At 44.7% G+C, this 14,681-nt stretch overlaps 1 protein-coding gene across 2 annotated transcripts in view; it reads left to right on the top strand.

The window, feature by feature from the left end:
- The window catches only part of LOC135378441 (G-protein coupled receptor dmsr-1-like), a 455,353-nt gene extending 443,800 nt beyond the window's left edge, over window positions 1-11,553 (top strand). For both annotated transcript variants that reach the window (XM_064611482.1, XM_064611483.1), the window contains one exon: window positions 7,497-11,553. In XM_064611482.1, coding sequence (XP_064467552.1) covers window positions 7,574-8,728 — 1,155 coding nt within the window. In that variant the 5' untranslated portion in view covers window positions 7,497-7,573 and the 3' untranslated portion in view covers window positions 8,729-11,553. The remainder of the gene's footprint in view (window positions 1-7,496) is intronic.
- The last annotated feature ends 3,128 nt before the right edge of the window (window positions 11,554-14,681 follow it).

Here is a 14,681-nt window from a genome sequence, read left to right on the forward strand (position 1 = left end):
AAGCAACACAGAGGCAGACATGAAATATCGAACTTTCAACTTTTTGTTGTTTTGGTTGAAATCACTTTTCATAAGTTTCTGCGCAATGCAGAGCAAAGAAATCGTTTGATTGGAGTCGTTTTGATCAGGTAAACGGAAAGGTTCCCTGACATCGCGTTTGTGCGATTCCCTCACGATACCTGTGTACAAAGAAACGACGCTAACATGAACCGGTGCACCGTACCCAATCAGCGCTGTTTCCAGAAACGCCCCGATCAAACAGCTCGCCTAAGGTGAAGTAATTGCAGGCTTCCAGTGACTGTACGCTTTCACAATATCAGCTATGAACCAGCTTGGTGAAAATATTACGAGTAGATAAACTGTGATTGTGATCGGGGGCATGTTTTCTGGCTGGGCTGTCCAGTTGTCGATGTGTAGCGCAAAGAGATCGTCACGTTGTATACCGTTCATAAACAACTTGGTATTGTAGCGACACTTGTCTGATACTTTCATAGCTCTAAATTATACTGGTATTGTGGAAGAAGACAGTCTAGAGCGGTATTGCAGTGCAGCATAGCCGATGGCGCACCTGCGGAAAGCATTCGCACGGCTGCGTTCATTTTATTCAACACCTCCTAGATAGCATCAGGCCTGCGCGCATACGTCACCCCACGGAGGCCTGCCTGGCTTTGCGACCTGCTTCAAGTTTTCTTCTCGTTCGCTCTTTCATCGACATCATAGCAGCGTCCACAGCAGGCCTTCCTGTGAGACGCCGTTTCACGTGGGAGCAGGGCTGATGCTACCTAGGAGGTGTTGGTTTTTTCCACGCCAACTCCGCTCATGCGCTGATGGCGCCTTTTGTTTGAACGAACAGACCACTTGTTTTCGTGTGCGTTTGTGCTGCTGTCGGGCGGTATTTTGAAACTTTCGGGGCACTTTTTTTTTGAAACCAGGGAAACAAAGAAAAAAGAAACATAACTGTGAGGAAGTACATAATCACGGGTAAGGGAATCGAAGACCCCCTCTACAACTCCGCCATTGACAGTTTTGCTATAGTCCCTGCAGTTAAAAGGATCACCAAATGATTTTAATTGACGAATTATGTAATTTACGAGGAAACAAAATAATTGACTGAGTATCTCTGCACCCTTTCTAACATTACGCACTAAGTCTCGTTCAAGTGCAATGCACCATTTTTATAAAAATGTTTGACTCATTTTAGATGAAACGCCCTTCAATAATAGTGAAAACAGAAAGTGTCAGAGGTATGATGGCATTGGAAATGCCCATTCGTACCAGCGATACTCCTCTAAAAAGAAATCTGACATTTGAAAGCGACGAAGCAGTTTGAAGAATCCTTATCAAGCTCGTCACACGGTGCCCGTTATTACCAATCAAAAACAAGTGACCTGTGATAAGTGCTCGCTCTCTCCTCTCCTTCTCCTTCCTTTCGGGTTTCATGCCTCCTCTCACCTATACACGTGTACAAAGGTAAAGTTGTCTCACTTACACAACACGTGTTATTAGGCTAAGCGCACTCTAGGGAGACCCGCCGCGAATCTTGGGCATGGAAATACACTCGCAACGGGCGATAATTTCATTGCGTGAATATGCGCAGTGTTTTGATAAACATCCACTTTTTAGCGAGGGTGGGTCCGATTGAATTCCAAACCAATCAAGGAAAATTCGTTCAGAGAATTTTGTGGGCATTTCGAGGGGATATGTGCTCTATGACTACTATATTTTTGTGTCTTCTAGTTTGTCATATATGGTAAGGATATTTCGACGAACTACAGGAAGACGCCAAACAACTCATTAAGCGACCAGTTGCCGGGTCATCCAGTCACATGCCACTCACATTTATTGATGATGCGTAATGAATTTATGCAATAATTAATAATCTGACCATACCATAGAATCATACCATCACGTTTCAATTGAACCAACGCAAAAAGACCTTGCAGTGGCATATTATTGTGAAATGTTTCTAATCTATTAACCTGTATCCTGGAAATATCCTGGTACACAACAACAGGGCGTAATTTTGTCCAAGTTTGGTAAAGGCATATACAAATTTATTTTCTCAGCTCTTAAACCAAAAAGGTAAATGAAACATTGTCAAAATCAATCACGCTAACATATATGCCAGATATATGGCGGCAGTGACGGACAACTAAACCTCGAACTCATGAATGAAATTCTAAAGATGCTATCAAAACTGCTGTCTTTCTGTTCATACGACTTCATGTCGTAAGGTAATCACCGATCAACTAAATTTGTTGATGAGTGCGGGACCGTCTAGTAATATCATCTTTGAATCACTAACTGTAGAATTTACAGATACGCTAATTCAAATTGACTTGAAACAAGCTCGAAGTCGTAAACAACGTTCTTCATCACCAGCAGGGCGCACTTTGCGCTGACTGCAATGTCACCTCGATCTGGAATCACGTGTTTTTACCACAAATCCATGTTTAATTTTCAGCTTGCCACTTTTTAGTCGTACAAAAGGGCTGAAACAGGAATCTCTTCCCCGCAAGTTCGAAAATCCGTACAAAACGCAGTGCGTTTCGCAATTGCGAAACAGCGTTCCCAATGGAACAGCCGATGCAGAGAGCTATCAACACTTCTTCCGCTTGTGGCGCTGTCACCACAGTGTTCTGCGCGCAGCCTGGAGTAGCGCACGCCCCCTATAGGTAGAGGTGTGCGCCGATCACAGGGGTGGCATTAAATGTATTGCTCCATAGACGAAAGCGTGCTGGGCGAACGCAATGCATTCTGTACCGGTCCTGCACGCACGTCACAGCAAACGTCAACGCACACGTGACCTTAAATATGGCCGTGCCCGTGATCGGCTGCAAAATCGTGTGTGAACAAAACGCTTACTGTTTCTGTGCACCGTTTCGGGCGTCTTTAGACCTCGGTAATTACTCGTATTTTCATCCAATAATCTCGCACTAAACGCGCAGTTTTGTACTTGAAGCCTCCCAGTGTTGACCACTTCTAAAGATGCGATGACGACTCGGCATTATTTACTTAAAGTGAGCAAAAATGGGCTACCATGTCGCGGAAGAAGCACAGCATAGATTACACTGGCAAAATACTTTCATCTCTTCGCTTTATGCCGATCAGAACATGTCGGAAAGTGCTAAAACGATATGTAAACAAAGTCACATGACCTTAAAATGACGTTTCCTATGACGTGTGACCAGGACAAGGTGGCAGTTTTGCGACAAGCACCCGCTTGAGGGTAGTTACAACAATGGCGGGTTTGTGTCACCCCTGTGGCGCCGATGCGGATTTTGTCGGCGGTTTTTGCCGATTTTGAACAGCACGGTGGCGGTAAATCAGCGTGAATTGGTGTGGCGCGGTGTCCGCGGCGGCGTGATCATTGCTGCCACGCATTCAAAACTGACATTTTTTCGAAATACGCGAAATATCTGTGGGCTTCATAGCGGTGTCCGTTTTCGTTTCTTTTCTCTGTATAGGTGCTAAACTACTCGTATGAGTGATAGAATGCTTAGAAAGCACCGAATTGTCATCATATACGCAGGAATAATAATAATTCCTGGCTTTACGTCGCCACAGTGGTCCTAAATTATTATAATCTTTCTGGGTGTATGATACCAGTTCGGCGTTTTCTAAGAATTCTATCACCTATAAATAGTTTAGCACCTACAGAGAAAAGAAACTGAAACGGGCATCGTTATGAGGCCCAGAAAAATACGAGACTGGAAGCGAGAAAGAAACACGAAAAATACCTCTTGTTTGTGCGCGTCGCTCTTGTGTTGACGTGCGTTCTCACGATGGGAGGTACGCAGCTTCAACGTGAATACCGTCGAGACTAAACCGGCACGTTTGCAAAACGTTTGCTTCTGCTATCCAAATTACGGCTTTGCTATCCAAGCAAGACAGCTGGCTGCAGCTGATGAACATTTCGCAACAAAGGAGGTAGTATGAAAGCCAATATACAAGATGTCCTAGTAAGCATGTCAACAATAGAAGGAACGCTGGGGGAAATATGCAAGCAAAATATTCATCCGTAGGGAACTTTTGCCACATAGAATTCGTTTTATCCATTTTATTCAATTAGTTCAATCGCGTCAGTTGAACTCCGAAGTCTGTAACGTGAATGTAACGTTTTTCTCATAGACCGCAAGCGCATTTCACATTTATCGCATTCTACTAGAAGATTTCTACTAGATACATTACCGACTATACCCTGATACCATGGTAATCGCTGAACAAAATCGCCGGGCGCTGAGGAAGACTCGCAGGTTCGGTAAGAAGACAGGCAAATTACCACTGTAGCTATCACAGTATTACGAACTTCAGTACCGTAGGAAATGTACTTCGTAATGGAACTGGGTAAATCTGAGAGAGAAAATTTCGTCTTTCTGGCGACGTAACCTCACATGGCCTAAGCAAATTTCGTAGTTCCATTCAAGAAATAAAATTTCTTTCACGTAAAATTTGGTAAAATAACTTAAAGTAGATGGCAAAAGCTCTCTACGAATAAATGTCGTTGATCGCATAGCAGAGATAAAACGAAAAGGGCGTGTTGGTTGAAGAAACATGCTAATCTGCTAATCACGGAGACTAAGAAAAATGCATGCTTTTCCGTAGCGTACTTTCATCTCTTTTTTTTTTCACACAGTTACTGAAACAACCTGTACGCAGTACACTCCCGGTATGAATTCCAGGTGTAAACGGACTACTCTTCCGTTCACCTTGCCATACAACCAAAACCAGAACGTTTGCTAAAAAGTGTCAGAATAAACGGTGTAATGCACAGGTGAGTAATGGGTTGATTCGAAGAGGTTTTAGGAACAGTTTTACAGAACGCGAAATGACATGTTGACACGTGACATCATAGAATGATTCACACACGCACACAATACCTCAAAGCAAAGAACAGTCGTCTATTAGCATTACACCCCTATGAAACCGCAATATTCCTCAGGCAATAAATTAATGCGGATCAGTTCTCAAGTAATACCATTATTTTATCCGTACTAAAACGTATTCTTTGTTGACACAAGAGCTGTAGTGAACGAACACTACTGTCTTAACCGTGAGTGGATATAGCCTTTACATTTGGTCGTGATTTGCAACAGAGGACGCCTTTTCATTGAGAGTACTGGCCGCAGAAATATAAATGAATCTCGTAGCAAGCAGGGACAACGACAGGTACCACCAGCACTTTCTCAAAGCTGTAGCGAGATTATTCGTATAGCACTGAACTCAAAGAAAGTCGCACAAACAAGTATCTACTGATAGGGGACATTTTTCTTCCCCTTCCAAGACAGGTTCCACAATCACAATCATCAACAGTCTATTTTATGCAATTATTATACCTGTGACGGAAAGTAGATTACTCATGCTAAACAACTACATTAGCTGAACGGAGTACGTTCACCAAACAACCATTTTCAGGCAGGAGAATCTCTCGCATTTTCAATGACAGCGGTCTTTGAACCTAGCAGACTTGACAGAAACTTGGCATGCAACTCAGCAACACCCGACGTAACCTAACATCACGATATAAGTGAAATAAGTATTAGAATTGACAACAGTTTTTCTTTTACGGGACACATGATCACCTACGCACGAGGATTCCTGATGTTGTTGTTTTTCTTTCTTTCCTTTTTTTCTTATTTTAGTGCTTCACCGTTATCCCGAGATTCCTGGCAGGACTGGTGTCGGGTAGTAAAGTTGTTCATCCATCAGTTTGATACTGTTTCGACCCGACCCGTGGGGCAGGCTTTTTTCATATTATTGAACTATGTTTCTTTTACGTAACAGTATGTCACCTATTACAACTTTTGCACACTTATTGTCACAGGAAGCCGCAGTATTTTTTTCCGTGGAGACATTTTTCTGGCAAAGGCACCTGAGTGAAGCCTAACCGCCCGATTCTCCCCCGCGTTCTCGGTTTTTATAGGGATTTTGCAAAACCACTGAAGCATGGGTTAGTAAGAAGGGATCCGATATATAATTAAGGTATTTTCAGTGCGAGCTGTACAATTTTGGAAGGTAAACGAATCGGCGAAACCGAAAGTGTCCGCCTCTGTCAGACATTTGACACTTTTCGAGTCGTTTTGAAAAACAACATAACTTTTCCATGACTTCAGATCTATTTAATGCCTCTTACGTCTATCCCATCATACGAGTGCTAATTTAGACATTAAAAATTGCCGATCTACAAGGTTAATTACGTTTCACAGCAAAAATCGTCCAGTTCAATCAAAATACTACATTATGACTACATTATTTTTCGAGAATGTGTACAGCGTGTTGGTTGGGACTGAGCACGGAGGGTCAAGCACGACACACACACGGGGGCGTTCAACTAGCAACTGATTTTATTTGGACACACAACACTTGTCAGGAAAGTCCCGGGCAACAAAGTTCCCGGGCACCAAAATCCACGTTCTTAATCATCTTCATTATTTTTCGAAAACGCCGCCTCTGTATTCGTAACACCAAAGACAATGACGTCAAGTTGCCCTATTTAATAAATATAATCTTTCAAAGGTAACTACCGTATTCATTTCTAAAACATTTCAGAATATGTTTTCTAGACAACGATGGGGTAGCACAGGAGATGGCACACACACTCACATTTTATCTCCCATATTTTCCTCAGTGTTGGTGAAGGCACGTCAGGGTCGCTGACCTTTCATTTTTAAACATCATGTCTGCGGCCGAAGATTCAGTTTGTTGCAAACAATGAACGATCGGACACAGAAACAAAACAATAAATCATATACAACAATACAATACAACTATAATAAATACAACAAAGTAAATCCTGATGGTGGATTTATATTTTCTCCTAGTACTTTTGTAAAAATGCGAAAGGAAAAGTTAAGAGTTCGCTACCCGACACGCTGCGCCATAAAACCTCTAATCATCATCATGCAGCTACCCGACAGCGGCGCGCGATCGGTTGAACCAGCGGCGGCGTGCCGGCGCGGCGCACACCTCTACCTGTAGGTCAATGCACGTACCTTTACGATTGGTGCGTTCAGCAGCAGCGGCGCACTGCGCTTTCCACTCCTGCTCCTCATATAATGTGCGCAGTCGGCGTGGCCGCCTGTTATGAGGAGTATTGTGCAATGGCGACAAGCGCAAAGGCACCACGGTTTATTTCCCTCTCCCTGCGCTGCGATGGGCTACCGCGCCAGTCAGCTGCGATGCTGCAAGTGGTGTGATGTCATATGCGTGTGATGGCCTTGGTGGCATTCACTGTAACCTTTGATGTTGGACGTCATGGGGCGGTGACGTTATTTCATAGCTGCTACGTTCGGCATAACCACCGCCAACGTCGCAAAACCGCCCTGATACAGCTATGGCTGCATAAAGATAAGATTACCTTATAAAACTCTCAGGCGAAAGCCCTTTGCACACTTGGTAATGATCTGAGACACTTGCGTTGAACAGACTCTGTATTGTGCAGCTATTCCACCACCTCGAATTTACACACGTTAACGGTGTTCTTTTCTTCACCGCAGGTAACACCAGGCAAGAGAGTAATCCAGCTATTTCAAGAATGAGACAGTCCCGCCGACGGTGACCAAGCATCGCCCATATGGAACTGCTCAACCCCCAGAACGTTTCGGACGGTCAGCTCGATGAACTCGTTCTGGCTACTAACAGCTCATCCTGGTGGCAAGCGGACGGACTCAATGCTACTCCGTCGCTAGAACCCACTGTCCTCCCTTACTACGGCGCAGAACTGCACCAGTTCCATCTCTGGTACACCGCTCACCTGCACGGATACTTAAGCATGACAGTCTGCGTGTTCGGTATCGTCGCCAACGTTCTCAATATCATCGTTTTGACCAGGAGAAACATGGTATCACCAACAAACGGCATCCTCACCGGTTTAGCCGTAGCGGATATGCTAGTCATCACGACATACTTGCCTTACACGGTATACACGCACGTACTACCACACCCTCCAGGAGGAGGCCAGTCATTCAGCGCCGCTGTCTTCATCCTGATCCACGCTCATGTCAGTATTGTCTTCCACACTATTTCGACTTGGCTCACGGTGACGCTGGCTGTGTGGCGCTTCCTAGCCGTCAGTTTTCCTGCCAACAGTAAGAAATGGTGCAGCATGGAACGTGCCCAGTGGGCCATTGGAAGCGTTTACCTTTCATGCGGTCTCTGCTGCCTGCCGGTCTACCTGTCCTTTACCGTGCACGAAGACACGGAAGCGCTCGTAGTGCCTTCGTATAAAGTCGACTTCAGCAACATCACGAAGGCGAACGACGGTCTACTGCAGACACTCAACTTTTGGACGTATTCTGTCCTCATGAAGTTAGTGCCCTGCATCGCGCTTACCGGACTCAGCGTGGGTCTCATGCGTGTGTTGTACGAAGCAAATGCGCGCAAGAAACGACTCAAGGCGCGCGAAGACAACAACCGTACGCACGATCGCACGACGCGGATGCTTTTGGCTGTCCTCCTGCTCTTCCTCGTGACCGAATTTCCGTCAGGTATCGCGGCATTGCTGAGCGGTATCTTAGGAGACGACTTCTTCCAGAACGTCTACATGAACTTTGGTGAAGTGATGGATATCCTGGCGCTCTTCAATAGCGCCGTTAACTTCGTCCTGTACTGCTCCATGAGCAGGCAGTTCCGCAAAGCTTTTGCGGCGCTTTTTACGCCAAGGATAGTGTCCAAGTGGTTTCCCGTTCCTACGGACCAGAACAGCACCTATGCCACGACCTGTGTGTAAGCCTGCCTTTTCGTCAACTGCTAGAAAACGGCCGCCGCCAGTGTGTGGATGAACTTTGCTTCGAGATAGAAAATAATAGAATACGTGTATTTTACTGTAAGCAAAGTGGAATATTATGTACGGGAAGGTTCAGTGTATTGTAGATGTTGTCCGCCTTTATAACGGAACACCTCCAAAGTGCTCGACGCAGTGGAGGGCTCTGTCTCCTTGGCGTGTTTTATTGCGCGTGAAACGAACCTGATTTAAACGAAGGCACGGAAAACAGACTTGCGTGTACCGCGCAATTGTACAAAGTGTGTGAGGTTGTGGGAGAAAGTGTGTTTGTGAACCAGGATGACAAGACACATATGGACTAGCAATTAGCAAGTGAACGCTTGAGAAAGTCATTTCCATCTCTGCGGTCGCGTTGTAATGGATTCGCGGAACAGTTAAGTCAGATATCATTGCAGAAGCTTTACGCGAGACACTATCGCGTTTTCTGCCGAGCTAGAACTATAAGTGTCATCAAGAATGATGGCGCCACACAGGAGGGACGGGACCACACCTCAGCTGGTCAACATCCCCGTGCCATTATTACATATATCGCGTTCAAGGGATCTGTGGGCCGGAAGAAAATATCCCCCTCTGTGCGTATCGCTATTGTTGGTCTAGTTATATGGAACTTTCTTTAACAATACTAGATGTGATTATTTAAGTATTCGTACTTCTGAGCTGAGAACATATCCCACATGCGCTGGCGTGCGGCGGAGCTGTTCGAGGTCGCCGTGTGTTCTTCATAAGAGAAGGGCCACGGCCTGGGGCTCCTCCGGTCAGTCCGTCCGTCAAGCCAGCCATCATCCGGTCCCACGATCCAGCTAGGACGCGCAGTAAGAAACATCAAAAATCATCGCTGTAAACGGGTGCGCTGCAGACGATACTGTCGCAATGGCATGACATCTCAAGTACCGTTTTGTTAGTTCCTAGAACAAATAATTCATATTCCTCAACCGCTCGATGTTGGTGTCGTAGCCATGAATATGTCTCCTGTTATGAAATATATTCAATGTTTCTTTGGCAGAACAAGCAACTTCAAGGGACGGTCGCATCCGTTCCAGTCGATTTCGAAACTGTAGTGTGACCTAATTCCTCGCGGACCACCACCACGGTATCGAAAATCACACGCGAAATTCTGGTGTAGTTTCACTGTTATTCGACGGAATACGTGACAACAGCAGACGCCGGATGTTGATGGTATGCCGGAATTCCCTCTCAGGAAAAAACGAGAAAACGTCATTCTGTAACCAGCTAATGATGGCACGCCTTTGAGAAAAGCAATGCCGTGGCCATGCGGGCGTCTCGTAGAGTACGGGGCGTTTGGACGGCGCCTTTCCTCCTCTGCGCGCCGCCCTCTCACTCCTTCGCTTACAGATTGACGTCACGCCGCCGGAGGTTCTGCAGTCCCGAAGGCAGCGCTGATCTTTAAAATCCGTTTAATTAATATTTAAGCACTTTTGAAACGAAAAAAATAGCCAGCTAGACTGTTGGCCGATGCCGAACACAGTGGTATCGATTTCATAGATGGGCTTCCGGATGTCACCGTCCCTTTAAGATACAAGTGACTATATTACTGACATTGATATCCAGGGTAACGTAATATCGCTGCGAGGAAAATAAGCCCATATAACACTCAGGACCAAGGGAAAATTGTGACGGATGAGTTCCATTGACCGAATTTCCACGTACTCTGATTCGCACTTTAGCTTTCTGAAATGACATAAAGAGCTTCGTTAGCATTATTCAGTTAATATATATATATTAATAATCTTCTATTCAATTATTATCGATTAATCAATCGCTGACTACCTCATTTTTTGTGTTTTACGTTTGGCTCTTACCCTTATGGTCTGATGTTTTTGGGTTAAACCCGATTCCACCCGGTTGTTCCCTCGCGAATCAGTTTCGACCCTATTTCTCCCGTGTATCTGTACTACGTACACGATTTAGAAGCAATCAGTGCACACGTCTGATGAACATATTATCTGAGTGCAACAAGAAACTATGCGAAGCACATGTAATATTACATCATGTAGTGTTTGTGACTATAAATCGCAAGGAATGCATATTTAGCCAATATGTGCACCTCTAACAATGGCCGCTTGCTGGCAGAAGGAAAAAAGTAATCCGTGATAACACTGGATTGTATCAATAGCACCCGATTTCTCCCCAAATTCCAGATTTCAAAATAGTACCCGATTTTTCCTTACCGAATCCGGGAAAGACATTTAACCTGAAAAAGTCAGACCCATACACTGTTAAATGACTGTGCTGCTTAGGATATGCTCGAATTTCATCCTACATTCACTGCTTCAAACGGTGTTTGGCCTTTCCTTTCCTGCTCAATGTGTTTTGCTTAGTGTTTGCCGTAAGGACGTACAGCGGGAAAACGATAAAATGTTCAATTCGATTGAATTAAATTGCAAAGCAAAAGTTATGTTCTTGCGGTCGAAAAATAGCAAGCCTAGTGTGTGCATCGTGCTAGTGCCGAAGCTATGGGAGATATTGCTATTTATGTTGTTTGTAGTAGCCTTTTAAAGCTAAAATGCTTAATCCGCAATTAAATATTTTCTGTTGCATCGTAGAGATTAACAGTGCCTCCTTATAGCAGTCAAATATTATACGAATCAAGGTTGTAAATCATGACAAAATAATACAGCAGTCAAGCAAAAGTTCCCGTTCTTTCGTCAAGAAATGTACGGTTCCTGGAAGGCTACTGTTCCAGGGTTCATAATGAAAAACTTGTCTGGAGATTAGCTGAAAATTGAATAAATTGGTTTTTCCGTTTTCTACGCTGCTTTTGTCGTCATTTGTTGCAAATGGTGTTGTAGATTTGTGTTGAGAAATAAGCAAAATACCATCCTTTGGTACTCGTACCCACCTATACCGCACCTTTGGTACAACTGACTGATCATGGGAAGGTGTAGCGCTTAAAAAGCGGTGAAACAAAGCGCAGCGAAAAAAAAAAACAGTTACGAAACGGTCACTTCAAAGAAGGTTGTAGTGCATGAGGCAGTAAAACATACATTAGAAGGACAAGTACAGGACAAGCCTCACAACATAAGAAAGATGCAGCCCGCCAGGAGTGTGTTCGGCTGTGTGTATGTGGGAGTGACTGGAAACAATGTAAGAGAGAATTTGTTGAGGGTGAGCGCGTGTCGCGCTGTTTCCTGGCGTGGCTTGGTACTAATGAATAATGAAATAATGAAACAAGGGAAAGGGTGCAGTCTAGCTGGTGTAGATCCATGAAGAAGACCCTGAGACACGGACACAGAAGACGAGCACTTACGTGTCGTCCCCCCCCCCCCCCCGCCTTCTGTGTCCGTTTCTCTCGGTCTTCTTCATGGTGGCTTGATACGTTGAAGACAGGATAGCTTGCATGGTGTAATTGGTAGCGTCTCACCAGCATTCAGATGGTGTCGGTTCCAACCCCACTGCTGTTACCTCTTGTTCAACTGCCATCATTCAATTGAGGTCACTTCAAGATCATTCAATCTTTTGGGTAGTACTCGTCGCGTAAGTCTATCAGCGTTCCTTCTTGTTGGGCTGAAGGTTTCCATTAGATTATAGCAGTATATTGGTCTGTTGGTGTTCTGCTGTGAAGTTGTTGCTTTCTTGTTCTGACATCTTGTCTTCGATCTCCCAGTCTTATTCGTTCGTCACACCAGTCCTCTTCCTTTCGTCTATTTTCCTGAAGAATGACGCGTTTCCCATTTTATATATATATATTTTTTTTTTCATTCCTCATTGCAGTCGTCACTGATTCCTGTATGTGGATCACTTTGTAACGATCTCGGTCATACGTAGACTTGTGGATGTGGTTGGGCTAGTGGTTGTAATCTCCCTCTTTTATGTTATGCTCCGTTGTGCGTCGTCGTACAGCTCCATATCGTTGTTGATCACTTTATCGTTTATCCCATCTTTTCCTTGTTGTTGGCATCAGTTGCACACGACAGATTCATTCCGTTTCTTCTCTCACACTTCAGGTAGTTTGGTGCGGATCTCCTGTCCAAATTCCAGCTCTCCTTGAGTATTTGGAGTAGTTGCGTGAGGTGTAGTTTAGTACGGTAAATTACAAAATATTATTTGACTCCCTGCTTCCAATCTCTTGCTGTCGCACATGATGCCTTGACTACATTCTCTATGTTCTTGTTGGATCTCTCGATTTCTCCATTGGTTTCAGGCTACAAAGGAGTAGTACGGTGATGGTTAACTCCTAGCTGTTCTAAAAACTTCTGGGATCCCGTGGACAGCGAACATGTCGAAAAGTTGAAAAAGGACATGTCGTACACCTACAGTTTCCGTGTTCAATGACTTCCTCCCTACAACCGACGGGAATCTGGACTACTCATCCACAACAACTAGAAGGAATTTGTAGCCTGGTAGTGGTCCCACAGAATCAACAGCAACAACTTGCCATGGACCGCCTGGCAAAGGGCTCATTCGTGTTGGTGTATGTGTTTTCTCTGCTACTCTGCATTGGCAAGCATCTCAGTCTCGTATCATGCCTTGTATTAATCAGCCCATGTCAGGCAACCACATTTACTCTCTCATCAGCTGCTTCGTCTTAGTACTTCCTGGCGCCCTCTGTGTGCGACGTCCATAGCTTAGATTTGAAGCTTCTTCGGCAGCGCAAGTCTTGCTCTTTTGAACACCATTTAACTGTGCTCACAGTGCCAAACTGATCTCTGACGTGTACTTTGTGCAAAGCACTATGACCACCGCCGTCTATCAGAAGCTCTACTAACCTCTGATGTCATTTGTGTTGTGTGACTCACTCAACGTGTGTAATTTGTGTCCTTTTCTCTTTATGTCGTCGTTACGTAAGCAGCATATTAGGGCGTCTTCGGACACGTTCGCCCTTATGCTTGCGCTTTCTTGCAACTGTAACTTGTTGCGCGTCGAGTAAATATGTTCGTTAACTATCTTGGCCTTGCTCGCTGACTACTCACCCAGCCCACGCTCACACTAGAAACGGCTTCAACTCAGGATTCTTCCACAGCTTTTCTGACATTTCTTGGTGAGTAGTCCTGAGAACTGTGGTGAAGTCTATAATTTACTTGTCTCGTTTGTGGAGCTTTGTAGAGGACATGCTGTTGGAATGTCCCAGCGGGCATATGTTCGTGGCCTCACGCTAGGACGGTGCCGGTAGAACTACCTGGCAGGCGCAAGGGCGCGTCGGCGTCGTCCACGGGCCGCCACAGCTTTTTCGACGCCATTCATAGTTAAGGCTGCTAGTGCAGTTACGTACGAAATGTGTCTCTCAAGGAATCTCCTTTCTCTGGGATCTCTTTTGATGCGTTCAGTATGTCTTGACCAATATAGTCCAATTGAATGATGCCCAGTGTGCAACTGGGCGTTGTGAGACTTGCGTTGTGTTTGTCCTACTATGTTTAATTGCGTCGTCCATTACAAAGAGCACTACGGTGCATGTAGTTCTACATATAGATTGAGAAGTGTGGCAAATACAAAAATGGGAGCCATTAACGCGCTCTTTAGAAATGACTCGTCCAAGCAATCCGATGGCGGTGGAGGTTGTAACGCAGACAGGGAAGACCATCTCGCGTTCTTGATTTCCTTGACGCGAAAAAAAAATTGACATCAGAGCAGCAGAAACTGAAATACATATTAATGGTTTCACCAACTGTGATAAGACAAATCTATAAAAGTATAAGGAAACGGTGGCGTGGTTCTTTACTTGGTAATTTTGTTCCCGTCAAAAATACAACGATTTCGTCTGCAAATGGTCATTATTGCTGCATAAGTTAAAAAATCGTACCGACGAGTCGTCGGTACGATTGTTTAACTTATCTACACGAATAGTTTGAATAAAAAAAAGCAAGAATGTATCTAAGGCGTGACTTCTCGTATAGTACTGGTCACATCCAGGTCCCCTTGATGATGTCAGCTTTCAAGCGCC

This window comes from Ornithodoros turicata, chromosome 1 (genome assembly GCF_037126465.1).
Source record: "Ornithodoros turicata isolate Travis chromosome 1, ASM3712646v1, whole genome shotgun sequence".
NCBI classification, from domain to species: Eukaryota; Metazoa; Arthropoda; class Arachnida; order Ixodida; family Argasidae; genus Ornithodoros; species Ornithodoros turicata.